This window comes from Schistocerca cancellata, chromosome 3 (genome assembly GCF_023864275.1).
Source record: "Schistocerca cancellata isolate TAMUIC-IGC-003103 chromosome 3, iqSchCanc2.1, whole genome shotgun sequence".
Classification (NCBI taxonomy): domain Eukaryota; kingdom Metazoa; phylum Arthropoda; class Insecta; order Orthoptera; family Acrididae; genus Schistocerca; species Schistocerca cancellata.
The window spans coordinates 596,275,239-596,293,324 of NC_064628.1; the positions used below are offsets into that span (position 1 = coordinate 596,275,239).

At 42.9% G+C, this 18,086-nt stretch overlaps 1 protein-coding gene across 1 annotated transcript in view; it reads right to left on the bottom strand.

Annotated features, from left to right (window-relative positions):
• The window catches only part of LOC126175479 (meiosis-specific with OB domain-containing protein), a 275,449-nt gene that overhangs the window by 126,188 nt on the left and 131,175 nt on the right, over positions 1-18,086 (bottom strand). Inside the window, exon 6 of the mRNA XM_049922294.1 lies at positions 6,731-6,884. Coding sequence (XP_049778251.1) covers positions 6,731-6,884 — 154 coding nt within the window. The remainder of the gene's footprint in view (positions 1-6,730; positions 6,885-18,086) is intronic.

Sequence of the window (18,086 nt, forward strand, 5' to 3'; positions counted from 1 at the left end):
AAAATTCATACTTACCCTGTGAAATGGAACCAAGTAGGTATTCACGCAATGTATCAGCTAAAGGATTATGTATTAATAAGTAAAGATAGAAGATATTTTGTATCCCTGAATGAACACGATGTTCGTAAGTGTAAATGTAGTCATAAGCTAATTTGCCCAGAGACGGCAGTATTCTTAGATACTAGAGTGTACAGTTGTGAGAAAGATTTGTTTATGAACAATCCGCCTCGCGGTGATTGCCCTAGGATTTTAATGCATCTTCATCAACCATTCCTTAAAAAAGATATTCTGAAGGTATAATATATTGTTTAACTCAACTCTCGAAATCACATTTACCTGTAAAACATTTAACACAGCTGCACTACCTTTCACATTCAAATTAACTGGTAGTGGATTAATTCTGAATGTTACACACTGTGATTTATCACGTGATCTGTTTGAAATGCCTTCTGTATTACCAACCACCTTTGATGCAGATGCAAAATTCCCTTTAACAAGGCTGTTACCTGTTTATTACAATGAATCGTACTTACTGACATATGCAAATCATTCTCTGTCCAGCTTACCTGAGGATGACAATTTAATTGTGGATATCCATGAAAGTGTAATAAATACTAATAGTGAGTTAAATTTCTTAGAAGTAGAAACTAAAATTAAGTTTATTGAATCTTCCAATAATGCTAATTCATATTTGATTGTCAGTGCTGTGTTCTTTGTACTTTTATTGATGTCTCTTGTGTGTACAACCTATGTAATGTATGAAATTGTTGTCCTGAAAACCCGCTCGTCAGTGCCCATTGTCACTGTGTCTGCAAACAGAATAAATGTTGAAGTGCCCCCCAACGCCGCCATTGGCGGGACAAATGCATGACGCCCAGGAGGTTGTCTCGAGCAACCTGCGGTAGCTCGTTTTCATGAGGGAGGGTGATTGTAACAGCAGAATTGTACGGCCGTAGCAGACAGCGCCAGAGTCGCCGTGCTGTGCGCTTTATTTATCACACGGAATGCGGACGGGAAATGCAATCTGAGTTGCGTGCCATGGCGTGTACAAAGTCACCGGCTACAAAGAGCAGTCAGTCTGAGACCGGCCAATTGCGAACACGTATCACTCTCGACACAGTGATGACGGGTTACGAGATGCGCATAATGGATTGTCGCACCGCCTTTATTAATAAATGGTAAAACTACGTTTTCCGTGTTCCACATTTTGCACTACCTGGAACTACCGCCCAAGCATCGCATCCTAACAGCATATGGACGCAATAACATTTTACTCGGCCGTCCAAAAGACCCCGTTAGAGAAGATTTTGCACTAAATTGGAAGATGAACATCTTCCTGACAACAGCTTGCAGCACTAGTGCAGACTAAGTGTGCTGCACAAGGCACCCAATACGCTTTCAGATATCGTTCTTTAATGCGTGCCTACAAACCAGTGTAGGTTCCTGGCATATTGCTTGCGTTGTCATATGATTGGCCTCTAGGATCAGTAATATCAATGAAATTTGCAGACAGGACTTTTAGTTGGTCTCAGCTAAGTTTTCGGACTTGTGTCCCAGGTCTTAAAAACAGAAGGAAACATTCAACAGGTTCACCATTTTTGTTCACATATCTTAATACAAAAGACAACTGATCAATATGTGAAATGTCCACAGTAGAATGTACTACTATAGAGAAATATTTGGCCTGATTTATTTCACTTATGATAATTCTTTTTATTCGGTCAGAAATAAGCTCTATTATTTCATCACAGATTGTTGAAGAAATATAACTCGTATGTCCCTGCCCTGGATTTCCATATCATTCACTGTGCTCTGCGAGAAAAGGATCAAAGTCGGCTATAAGTTCAAGAGATATCATAAATTGACCATTATGTAATGGAATCTTCCAACGTGTCCATGTGGTGGAAGTCCACGACTTGTCAGCTTCTTCACTAGGCTACTTAATAATCCTTTTCAACACACTGTGCCAGAACACAGAAAAAACAAAAGAAAAAAATTGTAAAAGGAAAGAAAGACTGTATCCAGTTCCAACTGTACTACATCACACATGAACACAAAGCATTTTACTTTAAACACGGCACATGAGCACAAAGATTTTTCCTTTAAACATAGAGTGATAAACTGACCAAATTGGATTACTCGACGTAACTGTGCTGTGAAAGAATCACAATGCAGAATAATTCAATTGCATTGTTGCCTGTTTCTCTGTTGTCAGTGAACACTATAAGCACACTTGCCGGCTGGAATTCGTCTCGTAAAGAAAATTGGACATTCCCTAATTTTGGTTTCTGTTCCCCGCGTTCCCGGAATTTTTGCTGGGACGCAGATATGGTCTATGTTCTGAATATTCTTGACACTATCTTTCTAATTTAAAAAGCAAATAATTTTTGCAGTAAATTTCTTGCAGTGAGGTATGCTGGATCGATTCTTATTCCACTTATTCTTATAACATTTTAGCGGTTTCTGTGGGCAGAGAAGACAGACTGCAAAGTTTAAGTAATTTTATTGGCAGTTGATATGGTGCATTGTCATTTGTGTGAACACTGCTGTTATGTCTACATGCAAATGCACCTTTTGTTCCAATATAGAATAAAAATAACCTATCCTCGAAGAAAAAAAAGCTTAGTTAAGAAGTCTAATATAAAATTTCCAATGCCAGGTACTATTCGATTGCACAGAGTGGGAACTTTGATATCGTGCAGGCTGCAGCACAATAAATGAAAGAAACAAAAGTTGGTTTCTTCTTCTTTTTTCACCAAAAAAAGATACTAAACAAATAAATAAAATTTTTAAACTGTTGTGAAGCATATTTCACACATTATTAGATATTCTGCTTATGTTCTTTTTGTAAAAACATGTGTTTAAAAATGTAAAACACTCCCAATATCAACATGTATTGTTAAACGGGTGCCATTAAATCAAAGCTCAGATACTGAAGATCACAGAGCTTTCACATTAATTACTGTGTGTCGTGTTGTCCTAATAATCATCATTTCATCCCCAGCGAATGGTCTACCTGACGGGAGGCCCCAGTCACACTACATTTACATTTATTTATTGTATTATAGATTGCCGTCCTGGCAGCTTACTTCTGAATATTTTGAACAGTCATGAAGATGATACCAGACAGAAACCCAATGTTAAATTTCCATTCAGTCACCAAGTAATCTATGTATATTTCCAAGCTTGTATTGTCGAACTTCGTTCTTAAGGCTTATTTAAACTAGCAAGTTGTTAAACAATATTAAACATTTTTGTCATTTGTAAGTGCAGTTATTTTAAAATGTAAAAGGTTAAAATGAGTACAGAGCAAAAAATACTGCTCCCCTTAAGGTGCCGCCTCTAGGCGCATACCTAGTAGGCCTATATGTAAATCCGCCACTGTACAGTGTTAATCATGTTTTCCTCTAAGTCTGATGTCCAGACATTTAGGATATGTCCTTCATGATTTAACTGCTTCCTGAAATGACCCTGTGTCAAACAAATGGCGAAACACTGTTGCGAACATTGAATGCTGTGGGTGCTGTCGATGGGGATAAGTCTCCTGATACAACCTTTCTGCCTGCAACCCATTGCCATTTGCCTTTCCATAAGTAAACACCATGTCGGCAACCTCTCGATTCAAATACGGAACCATTGTGTACAACGCTATATCACATCCATTACAAGATGAGTCAGCAAGACAAGTGAATCGGACACAACATTATCAATTACTACAGCAGAAGAGAGTGCTAGGCCATAATGTATGAGGAACAGTACGACTGTCTAGGAGGAAACTGCATACTGTAACTGTAGCAGCATGGTACAGCGCGTATTAGACCGCAGTCATTGTAACAAAGTATGATTGAATAAATGGTCCCTAGCATGGAAACTATGTAATTCCAGACATAAGTTGATTAGACTTTTTTGTTCTGTATCCTCTCATCGATCAATCCCTAGAATTTGTAACCCATGAAAAAAAAATCACACTGTATAATTAATATATCTCATTACAGTACAACTAAATGTCAGTGTACCATAATGCAGAAACTGTGAAATAAAATGAGACGTACCAACTTCACTGGAAGTCTGTCTATATTCATCACCTTCATTTCAGTATGTATTGTATGCCAGCTTCCCCTGGATTCCATGCCTTGTAGTACAAGCTGTAATGGATGGTAACTAAATCAGTCTGACTTTTTTGGAGTAGAACCACTCTTCTTTTTGGCTCACACAACTTATTGTGTCCTCTCCTGAATTGTGATTTTCAACTGTGTGTTTTTTTTTCCTATGTTATGTGACAACATTTCTTAATTTTTTTGCCAAATTTTGTTTCTTCTTCTATTTTTGTAGTCATGGGATTTCACATCCCAAGGATATGGTAAGACTTGAAAATCTTCAATTATTTTCAATGTTGTCTCTATGGCAGGCAAGTGGAAACTGACCCCGAAAAATGTTCAGACTACAATAAGTTCCATAACATTGTCACAGGTTCAATGAGGAATTTGAGACTTGTGACTTCTGTATTGTGACGGTGGCAGAAGATGACAGAAATGCTACAGAACAGCCCTGAAACTTGTCCCCTGACTCATTTTCTGTGACTTTGTCACCTGGTGTGTGGGAGGAATTATGATTCCATGCTGCATTTAGGATGTAAACGGCTGTCAGGCTTGCACGGAGGGCGGGGGGGGGGGGGGGGGGGGGGGGGGGGGGGGGATGAGGGTCCATCCCCCATCCCAAAATGTTTGGGATTATACTAGATACAATCGAAATTTTTAGTCTCAAAATGCTTTCTTAAAACACTCCCAACAAAAGTTTGAAATACTATTGTAAAATATAGTCTACCACAGTAGAACTCTCATTGACCTAGTCACTTTATGCTTTATCCAGTTAGAGCCCATATACTGGATGGTGTTTACTACTGGCATGCTCAGTGGCCATTTCCCAGTCATTTAAAAATACCATTGCTGCAGCGGCACACCATGAGCAGTCCAGTATCAACAAAAATTTCATTCAGTTTGTGTTCAGTACTGCAATAATACGCCACATAGAGGCACACAACACTTTGATAGAATCAAGATAGTGGCTTTACTTTCAGCAGGTCATGTACAGCAAGATTTTGCCGATTGGTTACATGTCACTCAAACTGTTGTGTCTAAGGTGTGGAAAGAGTACAAGGAGATGGGAAATGTGAACGATAGTGGTCGCCCTTATATGACAACACCAGTGCAGGATTGTTTCCTCCTACTGTCGGCTCGCTGATGCTCAACTTCAAATGGCAAAAATATTGGAAATGACTTCTCTTGGGCAACAGGGACTCTTATCTCCAACCAAACAGTGCATAGAAGATTGCATTAAGGTGGTCTCCATTCCAGAAGACCAATGAGAAGTTTTGAACTGCACCAATGGAACTGAAGCAATTGAAAGACCTGGGCTCTTGCACATCAATATTGGACCATTGCAGAATGGAGCAATGTCATCCTTGTTGACAAGACCTGGTTTGGTTTGTGACCAGACACTAGATGTGTCAGGATTTGGGGAAGTGCTAGACGACACCAGGAACACAGATACAGTCAGGAAGTCCATCCGTTTGCAGGTGGAATTGTAATGTTCTGGGCAGCAATAACAATGAGATGGTGGACCCCTCTAATTCCCATCTACTGCAACTTGACTGGTTGCCGATACCTCCAAGAGGTTCTACAAATGATACGAAGGCCATCCAGATGTAAAGTTGGTGACAACTTCATCCTAGTCGATGATAATGCAAGACTACACCATACCTGTAGCAGTGTCTCGGTATCTTCAAAGATACAACATCAACCAAATGCATTGGCCAGACAGCCCCAGACATGAATGCAATTGAGCATGAATGGGACCTGTCGAAAATGGCTATGGCTCAGTATCCGAATCCACCTGTCTATTTTCAGGAGCTCACTGAAGCTGCCATTGAGGAGTGGGACCTCACAACCCAAAATAAACTTGATGGTCTCATTCAGAGCATGTCTTACAGAGTGGAAGCACTCATCCGCATATGGGGAGGACATACTACTAAAGACTACTAATCATCACCAAGAGATAAAGATTTTCACTGTTTTTGTCCTCAAGATGTACACTTAGGATACAGCCTGCTTTGTTTTGTAACAATTTTTTGTACCTAACCAAAATCATCCTTGTTTTCATAAGGATTTCTGTTTATTTTGTGAATAATTTTTGTAAATAATTTTGTAAATAAACCTCAATGTGTGTACCACAAGAAGACATTGTAGTAAAGTCTGATATTTAAAACTTTTGGTTATGTGTATATTATTCATTCTTGATTATGACTGAAAGTCAAGTGAAAGTACTTTCAGATGTAAAGGAATTGATGAAAAACAGTAGAGGAAGATTCACGAAACTGTATGAGGCTTCAGCTCTTGTAAAGCAGAGTAGATGGTGAACAGTGACATAATATTACTAAATCTAAAAATTTCGGTCTGAGGGCCTGGCTGTTGTTATAGTTTTGACCCGTTTCGTGTTATGAATTTTAAAAACTGGCCTGATGATGTTTGTAGATAATTAAAACCAGCAACCACCAATAAAATTAAAATTAATGTAATTTGGACTGATACTTTTTGGAAACAAATATTTCAATCCCATAATGAAATGTAAGTCATTTAATAATAAGTGTCATTTGACTTCACATGTATTGTTATTTACAGTCCACAGCTGATATGTTAAAACAAGTTCTCAACACAGAAGAACAGGCACCTACCTGTGTTGCGAGGCTCCCAAGAATCTGCACGATGTGCAGTTGCAGCATTCCATAATTGCACTGGCAGTCCAGAACTGGTTTGATCCATTATTGTTATATCCCGGCATATGATGCTTCTTCCATCTTTTGTTTTTATTGTTCTGATAGGACCAATCTGTAAATTAAAAATTTATGGTGAAAAAACATGTTTTTGATAGTTATATTCATTATAGGAAACAAACTCACAGTATACCGTATTTACTCGAATCTAAGCCGCATGTTTTTTCCAGCTTTGTAATCCAAAAAACCGCCTGCGGCTTAGAATCAAATGCAAAGTAAGCGGAAGTTCTGAAAAATGTTGGTAGGTGCCGCCACAACTAACTTCTGCCGTCGAATAAATGTAACGCTACTCAGGCTTGCTTTGCAGGCACAAAGATAAATACTGGCGCCAAAACCCCTGCGTCAGTAAATAAATTAAAAAAAGTGGAAGACGAGCTTTTTTTCTCCGCCCTGAGTTTCGACCACTGCATTCTCATACATTATCCAACAACAGCAAACGTGGAAGAATATACATATCATGTCATGTTTATTATCGTATTATTCTTACGCCTAATAGTGATACAGTCAGAAACGAAGCATGGCAATTGACTAGATTTTTAAATCTAACATGACTCTACTTTCTGTGCGGAATGTAATGTACTAAAGAGGCGTCTGCAAAGATTTTTAAACGGAGAAAAATTTTCGCTAAACTCCCGTTCAGAACATCTTCTATCATACACAGTTTATTATTTGGTTCTTGTTGATCATTATCAAAGAAAGCGGCAGTGTAAGTAACAACAAATAGCAGTCTCTTGCCATTGTTTCGCTAATGAGACAATTCCTCTATTTTTTTTTTCATTGTAAGCGGCGGTAGCGCGCACAAAAGCAAGCCATGCCGTGAGCGGCGACAGGCCGTAAACACTCATTATCAGAATGCGACAAACAATGCATGACACAGTACAGTAATGCATTTTCAGCCTTAGAGTGATGTAAACACCTATAACAAAGAGAACGGCACTTACGTGCGGCATAGATTCGAGTAAATACGGTAATCTTAAGATGTTACACTACAGTAACTTGTTTCATTATGTAAAGTACCTTTTTCCATTAGTTACCACAACTTTAATTAGAAACTATGTTGTAAGAGAACCTGGTAAAATTACCAATATCTACCAGTTAGAGTTTATTAGAACATGTATACATAAAATGTCTCTCAATGGCTCAGTGGTTTCAGAGTCCATTCTTGGTGTGCAGTCACACACTGTGGCCACTGTGAAGGATCAGTTATGTTTACAGTGTGCACACTTGTCACTTACCCTTGTTGTGTAGCATAATAATTCTAAGTGCAGTGAAAATGTTCTTTTCACATATAATAAAGATGAAGTTTATCTTTGAAAGGAATGCTGATGTCCATCTCAGTTCTCCTTTAGGAACTGGCTGGTGGGTGAAGTATAAATAGTTGACGAGGAGTTTTTAGGTGTTCAAGTGGACAATGTTACAAAAAGGCAGGTTTGACAGATACATCAAAATTAAAGCTTAGTTAGTTATTTACATGTTCCATGGATCATTTTGCATCATACATCACAATGATAAGGAATGAGCCATTTTACAATCACATCGCAAATTAATTTGTACATATGGTTACATTTTCAACATTTCTAAGTTTTTTTTTTAATTAAAAGAAGAAAAAAAATATAGAGATATGAGTTGGTAATTGCTATCCACCACCGTTTACGTGATAGAGTAATAGAAATTCTTCTATGGAACAGATGGAGTTGTGAATTGAAACTTTCTCAGTTTGTTTTCAAATTTTACTTTGCTATCTGCCACAATTTTTTATCAGTGGGTAAGTAATAAAACTAAGGAAAGACAATCACTCATCTATAGCAGATCGACACATTGAACACATAAACATATAACAGAACTGACACAAGTTTATGAAAGAATATGACTATGTTTATGAAAGAATATGAGGGAGAAGTTCGGGTTGGTTACACCAAACAATACCCATTTAACAGTAGTTCGTTTATTCACCATAACACATGCAAGGCTCACAGGGAACTGAAGATGGTGGAACAGCCCAAAGACAATGCTCAGAGTCCAAAGACGATGCTCAGAATCCAAAGACAAACGCATATCGATGCTGGTGTCGACCTCATTGGCGCAACATAGCCTCCCCCCCTCCCCACAGTACGGAGTACTCTTGAGAGGCCGGGGGGAGGGGGGTGACTAAGGCGTCGGCAGGGATGGCACACGGGAGCCGGACCACGGTCAGCTCAACAGCATCGTCAGGGAGCTGTGTGGGCAGATGTCGTGAAGGAAGGTTCGGCCACCGAACTTGGAAGTCGTTGAAGCGAACCGGGCGTCGTACTGGGCGTGCTGGTCGTGTGGCGACAGGTAGGCCGGCGGTTTGTGGGTGGAACGGAGTGACAATGACGGTGTCTCCAGTTGGCGTGGTGAACACACGAAGCATGTCCAGGTCAACGTCGGGCGGGAGGGGAACACATTTCACCAGGTGGCAGGGAATGGTGGAGGTTGTGGCATGAGCACAGGATGAAATGAAACATACGACGAACAGTGTATAATCGCACAGTATTATTGAAATGTTGTGGATTATTTCCATGGGGACAGGCACAAACACCTCGAGCGAGGGCACGTTCAAGGAGGGCGGGGGGGGGGGGGGGAGAGTGAGAAACCTCGACAGGGCGAGGCAGGCGATGGTGGAGAGGTCAAAGGGACCGGCGAAGGGCCCGACGGCAAGGGCGTGATTGTAGGTAAGCTCGACATGTGGGCACTCGACAGAGTGCGTGAGACCGGAGTAGAGGGCGAGGTCGGAGGAGAGCTCAACGATTGGAACTGGAAGTCACTCGATCGAGTGTGTAAGTCCGATGTGGAGGGAGTGGTCATAGCGTCGTGAGCCACGACAGTGAGTGTCGTGGTCGTGGCCTGAAGGAGGGTAGAAGAAGGCTTGACATGAGCAGGCTTACGTCTGTTGATAGAGACTGTAACAGCTGAATCTTTCATCTGGATGTCATAGGTGTTGGCTGAGCGCCGGAGAACTCAGTATGGGCCAGTATGTTACTCGCAATTGTTCAGAGATTTCCAGACGTGAACCTTAGGGCAGGAATGGCTGGCGGGCGGAGGTATATGGAGGTTGATGAAGTGGCGTCTGATGCCGTCAACAAAGGAAGGTAAGTCAGACTGAGGGAGAGAAGCGGAAGGGCTCACAAGTTCTCCAGGGACAACAATGTTCTGGCCGTATACGAACTCAGCTATCGTGCCTTTGAGGTCTTCCTTATGGATCGTACGAATGCCGAGTAGCACAAGGGGAAGGGCCTCCATCCATAGAGAGTTGCAGCATCGATGAGACGCCTTGAGAGTGCGGTGCCAGCGCTCGACTAGCCCGTTGGATGCGCCGGATGCCGCAAATGTTAAAAATCCCGTTGAACAGGGCCGACTCAAATTGTCTGCCCTGGTCAGTCGTGATGATAGCTGGACATCCGAAACGTGATACCCATGACTCGACGAAAGCTCGAGCAACAGTTTCTGCCGTAATATTGGGGAAGGGGACAGCCTTGACCCAGTGAGATGTTCGCTCAATAGACGAGAGAACATAATGAAAGCCATTAGAGGGGGAGAGAGGGCTGACAATGTCAATATGAATATGCTGGAAACACCCAGGAGGGATCGAAAAGGAGCCAAGGGAGAGGGGAGGGGGTGGGGGGGGGGGGGGAAGTGTGCTTGTGTACTTTGCAGCGTTGGCACGTGACGCAGGAGCGTGTCCATTGCTGGCAGTCCTTGTTGACATTTCTCCACCCAAAGCACTCCGCTACGAGGCGGTTGGATGCACGAACACCGGGGTCGGCTAAATTATGCAATACGTTGAAGACAGCTCGACGGAGCGTGGTTGGGATGAAGGGGCATAACGTGTCTGTACTGTCGTCACACCAGATGCCAGGGAAGGTGGTGTGGACAAAGTGTAGTGAAGAAGTAGAGTCTGAAATCAGGTTTTGTGTTTCCTCGTCGGCAGGTTGGAGGTTAGGCAGTTCAGAGAGGTCTAACAGCGAATGGACGGTATCACCTCATGAAAGGAAATCAGCAACTATATTGTCAGCACCCTTTATGTGTCCGACTTCGGTGGTGAACTGAGATTTGAAGTCCATGTATCTGAAGCGGCGAGGAGGCAGGTCAGCTGGCGGGTTTGTAACGGCTGCAGCCAGGGGTTTGTGATCCATTAACACATAGAAAGGACATCCCTCAACATCAGTCTTAAAATGCTTGATCGCTTTGTAGACCACGAGCAACTCCCTGTCAAATGTGGAATATTTCCGTTGTGCATTGGTGAGCTTGCGTGAGAAGAACTGCAGAGGCGAAGTTTGGCCGTCAGTTGTCTGGCTAAGGACAGTGCCGATGGCAGTATCGCTCGCGTCTGTGGTCATGAAAAGCTGTACATTGAGATGAGGATGCACAATGGTGCAGGCCTCGGCAAGAAGATTTCTGAGGGCAGTGAAAGAGTCAGTCATAGCAGGGGTCCATGGAACGGGCCGAGATCCAGAAGTGTTGGTGCCTGCCAAGGCATCCATCAGTGGAGCCTGAATCTCTGCAGCCTGAGGTAAATGTCGACGATAATAATTAACCGTCCTCAGAAAGCGGCGGAGTTCTTTGAATGATGAGGGTCTGGGTAGGTTAAGTATTGTTTGTACTTTCTCGGGGGCAGTGAAATGCCATTAGCAGAGACCTGTAAACCAAGAAAAGTGACAGCGGGTTGATGTAGCTGCAATTTGTCCTGGTTGGTCTCGATGCCTGCTGCCACGAGAGTGTTCATAACAGTTTGCTCATTTCGAATGTTGTCCTCTATGGAGGAGCTGAACACAAGGATGTCATCAAGATACGCAAAGCAGAATTTTATGTCGAATAGCACTTCATTGATGAAGCGTTGCCAGGTCTGGATTACGTTTTTCAGACTGAAGGGCATGAATCGAAGCTGAAATAACCCGATTGTGGTGGTGATTGCTGCTCGATGTCTTCAGGTGCCATGGGGATCTGGTGGTAGGCCCGTTTGCAATCAATGACAGAGAACGTGGTCACACCTGCGAGGGAACTGGTAAAGTCGGCAATGTTGGGTGTGGGGTAGGTGTCCATAATTGTTCGTGCGTTTAGTCGATGATGGTCTCCACACATGCGCCAGGTCCTGTCTTTCTTGGGTGTCATATGTATGGGCATAGATCAGCTACTGGCAGAGGGTTCAATGACGCCAGAGCTTAGTAGTTCAGAAATCTGATTTTTAAGGTCGGAGAGGCACTCTGGACAAAGTCGACGTGGTTTGCTGGAGATCGGGGGACCTGGCATCAGGCAAAGCTTGTGAACTGTGCCGTTGGTGATGACAGAAATATTGCCGGCGGTGCTGGAGGTGGTTTGTTTACAATGTGTGGCAGGCGGGGCAGGCAAGGCGTGGTCATGGTGTTCGGAGCCACTTGGCGGATCCGACGGGAGCCGAGGCGGCAAAGTATCCCAGGAGTCGACGTGACAAGATGGCCGCCGGCCTGAAGCAGTGGCACCGTGGTTGGGTGAGCTCGGTAGAGCTCGTGAGCCGATAGTGAGTCCATTGTCCGAGGGTGCGGCCTGTGGCAGCATGGTCACTGGCGAAACGCTTGGTGCAAGTGCACTGTTTGGGTTGTCAGTGGCGGTCGCACAGCAGCACGCAGGAGCCAAAGTTGCATAGTTTGAGGTGCTGTCTGCGAGGGGTGGGTTAGGAGCCATCAGTTCGGGAATGCGTGACGCTCATCGCGCATGTGCACTTGTGTCCGCTGAGTGTCAAAAGCTGCCGTGTTAGGAGGGTGTGGCCCTGCGGAACTGTCAGTACATGGTATGGCAGTCTTGATAGCACAGTTGCGAGGGGTAGCAGGAGGTAAACACACGGAGGCTCGATTGCTGGGACTGCAAACAGATTCGTCGCACTTACTGACCTTGCTTTGTCCTTGCTGTAGTGTCTGTCATTCCTTTACTGGATCGGAGAGATGGAGCTGTGTTTCGTGGAGCCAGAGGGAGAGCTCGAAATTTTCCTTGCGTAGGCGAGTGACGTGTTCAAGCTCGACAAGGCACTTGTGCGTGGTTTCTTGTAATGTCATCGACAGAGACGAGCATGTACGGATGAGATGAGCCCAGACCGATGTGTCACGGGGGGGTTTGCTCGACGGAGCACAGGGGAAGAGAGTCTTGGGTGGATGATGAAACACGGTGTTTCGCACTAGGTCCAGTGAAAGTTTGTGGTGTCGCAAGAAGTCAATGCCTAGTATAGGTTCATCAATTTTGCACACTAAAAAGTCCAATCGAGTTTGCAGTTTGCGGAGAGTGAGACCACATGGGAAGTTGAACCTGAGCATTGTAGTTTAGTTGAATTCACGGCTTGCACTGAAGTATGATGAGGGCGGATGTTCGACAATGATAAGGACGTAGGCAGTAGCGAAACATCGGCGCCTGTGTCCACTAGGAAAAGGTATCCCAACAAAATGTCTCTAATGTAAAGTCGTCCGCAATTACCTGTCGTTCCCAGATAGAATGGAGCACTGGGGGGTGCCTGTCATGTTGTGCGCAGGAGGCGGCACCCGGACCTACCTGCGACTGGCATTTGGGAAGTAGCTGGATGGTCTGCAGTTCCGTGCCGCCTCACCAAACCGTGTGTGGAAATAACAGTACGGGTAGTGCGGTTGCATTTCCTGTGGAATGTTCTTTGCCAGTGGCGGTGGCAGAGGTTCGGAGGCCGCATCAGGTTCGGTTGCAGGAGGGGGCGTGACCGTGGGTGGAGCCGGTGATGTCCCAGTTGCATGTTTACTGCTTCCTGGAGTGAGCGGAACGGTCGGCACAGTACGGCCCCAGCTGCAGGACGATGAGCCTCAACTTGAGACTTGTCAGGTACGCAGTGGCTGGCGAAATAGAGTAGTGATGCATCATGTAGCCTGTCAGCAATTGTCATTCTTTGCTCGACAAGTTCGGGAGACCTTTGAGCCAGAGCAAACCGGATGTGATGCGATAGTTTATCTGACCAGATGGTGAGTAGAGCTGTGTCAGAGAGTAGATCCGCACTGACCAGGGCACGTAGCCGTCTCCAGCAATGGGAAGGTTTGTCATTGCCTAGTTGCTTGACGTGGAGCACTTGCCATATTGCTGCCTCAGCTGAGCGTGCAAGCCAACGTAGGACTGTCTTTTTTGCTAGAGTGTACCGGGTAGATGAGTCCAGGGCGTTGACCAGGTCAGCAATCATGTCCTCCTCGTCGTGCAGGTACGTGATGAGGCACAGAAACCTGGTTGACTCGTTGAGTTTGTAATGGTTGAACACTTCGTCCACAGTTTTCAACCAGGTTGTAGCTCTGTCAAGATTAAACGGCAGCAGCATCGGTAAGCGTTGTAGAATGTTTGGAAGAACAGGTTGAGTTGAGTTCATTGTGGCACTGCCTGAATCGAGCTGTTGTTGCTATAGTATTCCAGGAGAGTGTGCCTCCAGGGGATGTGGCAACAATGGCTGTTCGGGTGGTAGCGTGAAGGTGACACGTTGTGGTTGAGCGTGATCAGTCGCGACGTGGAAGGCTGACGTGGGTGAGACACCGTAATGTGTCGATTGCAGTTGCGGAAGCGCAACACGTTGCGGATGCGTTCGGATTGACGCGTCGCGGAAGACCGAGGCGGATGAAGCACCAAGATGTGCCGAGAACGGTAGCGGAAGCTCGACAGGAGCCTGCGTGGGGGCGACAGGTGAGAAAAAGTTCAAAGTTTGAGAACGCGTGATAGTCCGCGGAAAGCTCGACGTATGACCAGAGCAGGGGCCACCTGTGTTGCGGGGAGGCTGCGGAGGTGCGGGCTGTACAAAAGCACAGTGTGGGAAATGATGTCAAACATGGGACGGGGTGTGTGAATGTTCACTGTTCATAATAACTCAAAACAGTGTGCGGATAAGGTGAATGTCCTGGCACAAAACACTGAGGTGTAGCAGTGGGACAGAGGTGGGGTCAGGCACAGATAACAAGTAATTGTTCCTGTTGCAGGATTAGGTATTGAAGTAGGAAGGCATGATGCTGAACCGAGGCAGGCGTGGGCGCGGTCGGATGCTGAGGAGGTTGAGCTGTGGACGAAGCAGTTCCGGCCACGTGGCAGATATCCGCATGGTACTGCACGGATTTCGGCGTGGCAAATCGTCGTTGTGGCGGTAGTAGGTTATCAGACGAAGCATTTGTAGAAATTGATATTGGTCCCGCACTGCACGGAGATCCGTAAGAGGTAACTGCAGAGTCGATGAGGGAGGGCACATGTGGAGGGAACGAAGGCGTTTGATAGCCGGAGTCATGCACACTCCTAACCTCACTTATTGTTGCAGGCTCGAAAATGTCCAGCAAAATCGGCGGAATCATCGAGTGAGAGGCATCGTGTTGCAGTTCTGGCAGGTGTACATCGCCCGCAACACGATGCATGTTGATCACAAAATCCGGTGTTACGCGCTGGGCTGACATCATTGTTTGAATGCTGTGTCGATGTAATACACGCGAAAATAACCGACGCGGAGGTCGTGAACACAGTAAAATGGTGAAAATGGAAGATGTTACAACTCGGGGTCACCAGTGAGGGAAAAGTTCGGGTTGGTTACACCAAACAACACCCATTTAGCACTAGTTAATTTAGTCACCTAAACACATGCAAGGCCCACAAAGAACTGAACATGGCGGAACAGCCCAAAGACAATGCTCAGAGTCCAAAGACGATGCTCAGAGTCCAAAGATAAACACGATTATGGTTTGGTAAGCACTGTTGCAATTACTTAAGTCAGTTTATGACCTGTCAGAATTTATGATCTGCCCTTTCAAGTTCCACCTGATGAAATATGAGACAGTCTGAAGATTTAGGGCACTGTCTACGAGGTTAGGCAGATATATGGTCAGATAAATGTATGTATAATATACTAGCTAGAGTGAATTTGCAGAAGCATATCACATCTTATTTGCTTATTTGTGGCCATCGAGCATATATCATATATGCAAATCACAGTTACACTTGACTGTTTTCAATTTTGTTGGAGTGTTTAAGGGATTATTGGGATCATAGGTCTATACAACTTCCTAGTGACATGGAATATTAGTGGATAAGCAGGTACCCAACTATTTTGTCAAATCGAAATGAAATCAGTGCATTGCAATCCATTAAATACAATCAAATGAATGACAATAATAATAATAATAACAACAACTCAACCAATTACTAAAGATAACAGAAGTATTCAGCAATGATATAAATATGGCTTTTGGAACAGACAAATGTAAGAAAAATAGCATAGTCAAGGGAAAACACACTAAACAAGAAGATTACATATTGGATAACCACAGCAACTGCATAGAAGCGATGGAAAAAACAAATGCCTATAAATATCTAGGATACAGATAAAAAATAGGAATAGACAATACAAATATTAAAGAAGAACTAAAAGAAAAATATAGACAAAGACTAACAAAAATACTGAAAACAGAATTGACAGCAAGAAACAAGACAAAAGCTATAAATACTTATGCTATACCAATATTGACCTACTCATTTGGAGTAGTGAAATGGAGTAACACAGACCTAGAAGCACTCAATACACTTACACGATCACAATGCCACCAATATAGAATACATCACATACATTCAGCAACAGAAAGATTCACATTAAGCAGAAAGGAAGGAGGAAGGGGATTTATCGACATAAAAAACCTACATTATGGACAGGTAGACAATTTAAGAAAATTCTTTCTAGAACGAGCAGAAACTAGCAAAATATACAAAGCAATCACTCATATAAATACATCGGCTACACCATTGCAATTTCATAACCACTTCTACAACCCTTTAGATTACATAACATCAACAGATACGAAGAAAGTAAATTGGAAAAAGAAAACACTACATGGTAAGCACCTGTATCATCTAACACAGCCACACATCGATCAAGGCACATCTAACACATGGCTAAGAAAAGGCAATATATACAGTGAGACGGAAGGATTCATGATTGCAATACAGGATCAAACAATAAACACCAGATATTACAGCAAGCATATTATTAAAGATCCCAATACCACAACAGATAAAAGCAGACTTTGCAAACAACAAATAGAAACAGTAGACCACATCACAAGCAGATGTACAATACTAGCAAATACAGAATACCCCAGAAGACATAACAATGTAGCAAAAATAATACATCAACAGCTTGCCATACAACATAAACTAATAAAACAACACGTTCCCACATACAAATATGCACCACAAAATGTACTGGAGAATGATGAATACAAATTATACTGGAACAGAACCATTATAACAGATAAAACAACACCACATAACAAACCTGACATCATACTCACCAATAAAAAGAAGAAATTAACACAACTAATCAAAAGATCCATACCCAATACAACAAATATACAAAAGAAAACAGGAGAAAAAATTGAAAAATACATCCAAATGGCTGAGGAAGTCAAAGACATGTGGCATCAGGATAAAGTTGACATCATACCAATTATACTATCAACTACAGGAGTCATACCACACAATATCCACCAGTACATCAACGCAATACAGCTACATCCAAATGTATATATACAACTACAGAAATCTGTAATTATTGATACATGTCCAATTACCCGAAAGTTCCTAAATGCAATGTAACATATACCATACAGTTAATAGGAAGTCACGCTTGATCAAGGTCCGCGTCACTTTCCATTTTTAACCAGACCTAAGGTCTGAGAAAAATCTTAACAATAATTGTATGTGTGTCAGTGGCTGCATGCAAGTCTTTCAACTGGATGTCACTTTGGTGACTTGCATATTCAATTCAATTCAATCTCTTTATTCATCTGTTAACAATATACGTTGTATGGATGTAGTCAATTACAATACAGTTTCTTGTCTTTAATTTGTTTCAAAAACTTGGATAATAAATACAAATATTTTATATCAGTATATATAAATAATATTATTTTTCCAAATTCAGATATTCTTCAATGCTATAAAAACTATGTGTTAGTATAATTTGTTTAAGATCCACCTTGAATTTATGGAATTCTTTAATTTTCCTTATTGAAGAAGGCAATGCACTAAAAAGTATTTTGAGCTGATAGTTTACACTTTTTTGGTAGAGTGCTCCTTTGTGGGTGTGTCTGTGAAAATCATCCCTGTTCCTTGTTTCATGGTTATGAACCTGAGTATTTAATGTCGAAAATTCCTGGTGAGTTTTCAGAAACCATACACATTCATAGATGTATAAGGTAGGAAGAGTCATAATGTTAAATTCTTTAAATATTTCCCTGCATGA